The sequence below is a fragment of the Frankliniella occidentalis genome, unplaced genomic scaffold, assembly GCF_000697945.3.
Source record: "Frankliniella occidentalis isolate FOCC.00 unplaced genomic scaffold, Focc_3.1 Scaffold291, whole genome shotgun sequence".
In the NCBI taxonomy this organism is placed as follows: Eukaryota; Metazoa; Arthropoda; class Insecta; order Thysanoptera; family Thripidae; genus Frankliniella; species Frankliniella occidentalis.
Window position 1 is genome coordinate 121,572 of NW_026267417.1, and position 6,241 is coordinate 127,812.

Below are 6,241 nucleotides of genomic sequence, written 5' to 3' on the forward strand. Positions count from 1 at the left end.
TTCTGCCGTCTTCAAAGTGCATCTGAAGGTTAGCGGCGACGCATATTTATTTAATTTTGAGGAAAACCAGACTCGAGCGCCAATTTATAAATACTGTTCAGGATTCTACTGAAAAATACCTTTCCGATGGTATACTTGAGTGACTCCAGGGCGAGGAGTCACTCAAGTAAACAATTACCGAAAAAGGCCTAAAAACCGCAAAATACAAAGGAAACTCTCCCCCCACCCCCAAAACACGTTTTCTAAGCAGAAGGGTGGGTTGTAGTCGCGGTGCTTCACCGTTACATCCCTTTCTCGAGTCTTTGGGGCAAACTCAAAGACGACGGGTTTAAGCGGGCCGAAGGCCCGCCACATCATTCGATCATGTTCTTCAGCAAATCGCGTGGCAGAAATGGTCGGGCCGCAGGCCCGACCATCGCCGCCGGCCGGCCACGCAGGCCCGGCCCCTGGCGAACGGAGTTGCCGGCGGAGCGAAGCGGAGCTGTCAACCTCGTTTGGCGGAAGGGCGGGCCTGCTTGTTTACACTCACGGAACAGTAGAGGCACAGGTATCGGACCGGAAATGTGCCCAAGTTTAAAATGTTAACATTGAGCGAGCAGAATTTCCGCATTTCCCACATGCACAGAGTACCACCACTAAGGCTAAAATTGTAAAACTCACCTGTGTTTTTTTGTGGTAGATGAAGGCGGGAGAATGTTTAGAACTATACAACTTATTACGATCTTCGTTATAGTTTCACGGGAAAATCGGACTGAATTGTTTTGTGATCGCAACCAGCCGGGCCGCCGGGCCCTGGGGTCGGGTGCGAGTTGGCGGTGCCGAGCGTGCCGACACAAAGTGCCGAGCGCCTGGTTGCGGAGGTTGCGGCTGTGCCTCGACCGCTCTGCCCCCGCCCGCCCCCGCCTCACGTCGCCGTGTTGTTGTTTGGGTTGTATGTGCCGGGAGAAGTTGCGGACCGCAATTTTATTCTCAACATTTTCTTACACAACTAAAATGCAACGTGACGACGAATCGAGGCGCGGACAGAAGAGGCCTACCCCGTCTACGGAGTCGCCTCCCCAGTAAGTTCTAATGCTATTCACGAAATGAATTTCAAGCGCTGTGCTAGGCCAGCTTCGCTCTGATTCTCGTACACCTTATAACCTTGCCCGGACGTGGATTCTCAAACCGTGAAAATTGTCAATCGACAGCCAGCACGAGGTCGGCTTTTACTGCTATTCTTTCGCTTCTTTGGACGTTGGTGAAATCACGAAATTTGTGTCACGAGAGGCAGCGAACCTAACCTTACATTTTTGAAGCTTTCCGCCGAGCCAATATAAATCTGTACAACAACTTTGATTGTTTTAATTTACAGTGATGACGATGAACATCGCCCAGATGCCCAACCAGAGGTATTGGATCCTTTGGCTCGAGCGCAACTCCATAACTTTCCGGCCACGGCCTTCCAAGGTGCAAAAGGTTTCACATCTCAACCAACAGATTTCAGCCCCAAGACCTTCATTTCAGGTGTGTGTCCCCTCCCAACAAGCAAGTGTCATACCACTATTGACCTAAAACCTTAAAGCTTATCACATAGTATATGTAATTTTTAAATTTTAACTTGAATCCATGTTGTCACAGGTGAATTCCAAGCTCTAAGTTTTGAACAATCAGTGGAAGCAAAATTTACCATGGGAAGTGAGTTTGCAAGCCAGAGTACTGGTCAACTCGCATTAACACCAGCTACATTTGATGCCACTAGCCAGCCGTCAACTTCTTATGAGCACGAGGAATTGATTTTCTCTGACACTCTACAGCATACTGACAACACCAGGACTGTCGGCCTAGGTGAATTTCATATTAAGAAATTGTGCAGATTGATGTTTGTTTGCATGCACAGTAAACTCATATTTGTCGTTTTTGTTGTGTTTCTTTTTTTTCATATTGTGCAGAAGAAAGTGTGTTTAGGACCACTTGCCCAACATACCATACTATAAATGTTTCTCACTCTGAAGAATTTCACCAGGCTATGGCACAAGAAGTTCCAGCAGGTATGTTTCTCTAATTGGATGTGCACAACATATGCATTTGCACTGTTAATTGTGTCACCTAACAGTCATCTTGTTTTCAGCATCGGGCCAAGACTCCACTATCATTTCAAAAGATACCCATAATTTGTTTTCTGCCCTCTTCCCATCATACTCGAGGTATCGACATGGAGGTATGTGTTACCAAAGTATAAATTTACTTAGTAAAGTCTCATAAAATTTTGGCACAAGTTGATTCTCCTTTGTAAAAAGATTGAAAATGATATAGGTTTTCTTGTGTGCAAAGAGACTTTTTACTTGTTTGCCAGTATTGAACTAATTAAGTAACCTTTAAATTCTCTCTTTGATTTTGAAGGTTTTGGTGGGATTGGAAGTGAAGATAGTCAGTACGTACCGAGAATGCGCAACAGACTTGCGGGACTGCCTATGCCCGCGTCGGCGGGCGCACGGCTGAGCTCCACAGCGCTGGGCAGAGCTAGAGGCGACTCGGCAACAGCGCATGGCCGGGAGACGGAAGGAGAAGGGGGGAACAGCCGGCGACGTCAGTCGGCTTCTCGCCTGACCAAGAGTATGAGTTGGGGGGTACAGGACCCTCGCTACAACATCTAATGACGACACTGACACGCCGGCCAACATGCACTTCATCGACACCGTGATAGTAAAGTCAGACCGGGCCACCCCCGCGCTCGTTGCCGCACAGCGCCGCTCGCCTCCAAAACCGCCAAGGCCGTCATTTTGACCGAGTTTTGGATTTTTTCACATAACTTTCCCACTTGGTGACGCTGCACGTGTCGGCAACGCTCTGCCTGCAGTCTCGGTGGCAGTGCGGGGCCTGAGCGCAAACTTGGGCCTGTGGCAGCGGCTGATCTCGCCCCCACCGCGATGCCCGCCGTCCCGGCGACAGCCCGGCGACTAGAGTGCACCGTCAGGACTCCTCCAGCAGCTGCACGCGCAGCGCGCACGCACACGCACACCAAGGGCGTCAAGTTGACTGTCTAGGAGAGGGAGAGGGAGAGAGCCTTTGCAACGAACTCGCGGCCCGCGAGGCGCGACGCTGAGGACGGCGATGACGTCGGTCGGCCAGACACATCCCAACGCATCATCCCGCACCGCGCAGCTTTCCTGCGACACCTTCAAGTCCCTCATCCTGACCGATCATTGCAAGTTTCAAAGTTTCAATATTGCACCTAACTGAAAAGCTGCTCTCGCCCACGCCGCGGTGGAACCAGTCCGGCGACTAAAGTGCACCGCTAGGACCGCGCCTGCGCGGTGCGGACACCCAGGGCCACCTGTCGACTTCTCTTTTCTTTCTTTACTGACATATGTTGGTCCTCTGGCCTTTCGGGCGGGCTGCACGCCGCCAGGATAATCCATGGACAGGGTATTGATTATTCATCAATTATGTTGGTTTCGTAAATTAAGATTGTTTAAAAAGGCAATCAATTCGAAATTTCAGTTTTATTCTGAATTGTTTAAATGTGTTTTAGGTTATTGTGTAATACTTGAAAATAAATTGCACCAGACAAAGTTTGATTCAAAAACCAAATTTATTTTAAGTGGCTTATGGTTTTAGATCATGAACTGCAATTTAATATCAGAATTAAAAGAAAAGCTCTTTTATTAGCCTATTTAAGTCACTATGATATAAAGGTTGACTTCAAATAGTCAATAACAGATCATTAAGTAAATGTAATAATGAACTGACCAGAGGTCAGAACACCAATAACAAAAAATAAAGTAATTTCTGACTAAAGAAGTCTATCAAAAGTATAACAAAACATAAATTAATATAATACTGGACAACGACGCGTCCGGCGAACAAAGCCACATCTATGGAGTGCCCGGTAACAAAGCCACATCTGCGAAGCGCCCGGTAAGAAAGACGCATCCCCATAAGAGATCCTACACAGATGCGTCTTTCTTACCGGGCGCTTCGCAAATGTGGCTTTTTTACCGGGCACTCCACAGATGTGGCTTAGTTCGCCGGACGCGTCGACAAATCCATATTCAACACTAACAAAAAATAGTTAATCTCTGACTAGAGAAGTCCGTATTAAACAATTCAACAAAAAGGTACACTCTACTCAGGAATGTGGGGATCATTTTGGCCCCCGTGTTCAAAATGGCCCCCCATGTTCTCTACACACAGAGTTAGCCGTCTAGCCAGGTTATTCCTGACATTGTGCAACATTTGAGGTGTCACCTCGTCACAGGCAACCGTAATCCGGGCCATGAGAGTGTCACGGTCCTCCGGGACTGTGCCATAAACCCTGTCTTTAATGTAACCCCACAGAAAAAAGTCTAGTGGGGTCAAATCAGGCGAGCGAGGGCTCCACTCGACAGTAGGGCTATACTTCCCTATCCACCTGCAATATATTTAAAGAAAAGCAAAGTTAGCCAAATAGTTCGAACTGGGCAAAATGCATCACGTGTTGATGACAATCAATTGTCGGTAGACCGGTACAGGATATATATTTACCTTCCGGGATAGTCCCTGTTGAGAAGCCCCCGAGCAAGCAGTGATGTGTGAGCTGGATGCCCATCCTGCATGAACCACATCCTTCTGCGAATTTCAAGTGGGACCTCGTCCAACATGTCGGGGAGCTCATAGTTGAGCAAGTTACCATACTCCTCAGCAGTAACATTATCCGGCCAAAAATACGGCCCTATCACTTGGTCACCCACGGCCCAAACGGTGACATTAAACCCCCCCTGAACATGGTTTGGCTGCAAAAATAGGAAAAATGCGTTAGCAACGATACTTTGGTAAAACAATCAATTTAACAACGTTACAATTATTTCACTGTCTGACTGCTAACCTGGAAGGAATGAGGGTTTTCCCCGGAATAGTGATGAGCGTTGTGGCGGTTAACGCCTCCATCACTTCTGAAAGTGCACTCATCACTGAACAGCACACTCGCAAGAAACGGGTCGTCTCCTGGATTCTCCACATTTTCAATCTGGAAAAAAAGAGAACACTATTTAAGATTCCTTCCTTGCACAGTGCACATGTGGTCATCGTCCTGTCGGTAGCGCGATCATCACAAACATCTGAACGGCAGTAATGATTTGACATATCTCCTTACCCTGTCAAGAAACCATTCGCACATGGCATATCGCCTCGGTGGATCGCCTGGTTTGAGGGCCTGGTGGTGTCCGATTTTGAATGGGTGCAACCCATGGCCCCTCAAAATCCGGTTCACCGTCATGTGGCTGACGCCCACATCCGCAGCCGCTGTGCGCGTGCTCGTGTGTGCATTTAACGTCACACGAAGCAACACAGCATTTTCAACCGGGGGGATGCGACGATATCTCTCTCTACCTATAGAACGAAAGGGAAAACTAATAACGGCTGGCATAAAATAATAAGAACAGCCCACTTGGAGCGCCAACACACTTGCACAAACACCGTTCTAACAGCTGTCCTGGGTGACCACGCGCCCAGCACAGAACACCACATTTGACGGCCACGGTTCGCACCGACGGCAGGCCATACGATTGCTCAACTATTTGGGTAAACTACGTTCTCTTAACTGGGCGCCTAGGTGGCATGACAACACCATGCTGCAAAACACGTGCGAAGAGGCGCTGGAAGTACCAGAACCCCGGGTGGTATTCATCACACAGAATCCTCACGACACAGAAAATTACCACACAGAGTAGCATTTTCTGCGTGGTGATTTTCTGTGTCGCGAGGATTTTGTGTGGTGATTTTCTGTGTCGTGAGGATTCTGTGTCGTGAGTATTCTGTGTCGTGAAGCAGTCGGGGGTTGAATTCTGTGTCGTGAGGATTCTGTATCATGAGGATTCTGTGTGGTGATTTTCTGTGTCGTGAGGATTCTGTGTGGTGAGAGAAATGATTCTGTGTCGTGATTTTCTGTGTCGTGAAGATTCTGTGTGGTGACGTGATATTTTCTGGGTCGTGATGGAGCAGTGCTTCACCACCCAGAATCCTCACGACACAGAAAATTGCTCCAACGAAGTTTCGGGACTACGTGATGGACCGAGTGTGTACCGGGTGTTCCAAAAGCTGCGGTTCTTTGGGTTGCATATGCTCTTACCTGCAGGTGCTTGGGACGGGCACGTGCCCTCGATCAGCTCCATAAGATGTGCCATTCGGAGTATGAATGGTGATTCTGATCACTCTCAACAGTATAACAGTAAGGTAGTATATAATGATACCTCTCACTTCACATTCACCTCCGGTTTAAAGC

General features: G+C 48.1%; 2 protein-coding genes across 2 annotated transcripts in view; one reads left to right on the plus strand and one right to left on the minus strand.

Annotated features, from left to right (window-relative positions):
- LOC127750935 (uncharacterized) overlaps positions 1 to 3,382 on the plus strand; it is a 5,030-nt gene extending 1,648 nt beyond the window's left edge. The window contains exons 2-5 of the mRNA XM_052273673.1: positions 1,621 to 1,827; positions 1,932 to 2,030; positions 2,111 to 2,200; positions 2,383 to 3,382. Coding sequence (XP_052129633.1) covers positions 1,671 to 1,827; positions 1,932 to 2,030; positions 2,111 to 2,200; positions 2,383 to 2,636 — 600 coding nt within the window. The 5' untranslated portion in view covers positions 1,621 to 1,670 and the 3' untranslated portion in view covers positions 2,637 to 3,382. The remainder of the gene's footprint in view (positions 1 to 1,620; positions 1,828 to 1,931; positions 2,031 to 2,110; positions 2,201 to 2,382) is intronic.
- Positions 3,383 to 4,029: 647 nt separating this feature from the next.
- On the minus strand, positions 4,030 to 5,620 carry LOC127750934 (uncharacterized). The gene is made up of 4 exons (XM_052273672.1): positions 5,114 to 5,620; positions 4,847 to 4,987; positions 4,507 to 4,754; positions 4,030 to 4,393 (listed from the first exon to the last, which is right to left on the minus strand). Exons 1-4 carry the CDS (start codon positions 5,384 to 5,386, stop codon positions 4,108 to 4,110), a joined length of 948 nt encoding a protein of 315 aa, XP_052129632.1. The 5' UTR covers positions 5,387 to 5,620; the 3' UTR covers positions 4,030 to 4,107.
- Positions 5,621 to 6,241: the final 621 nt, after the last annotated feature.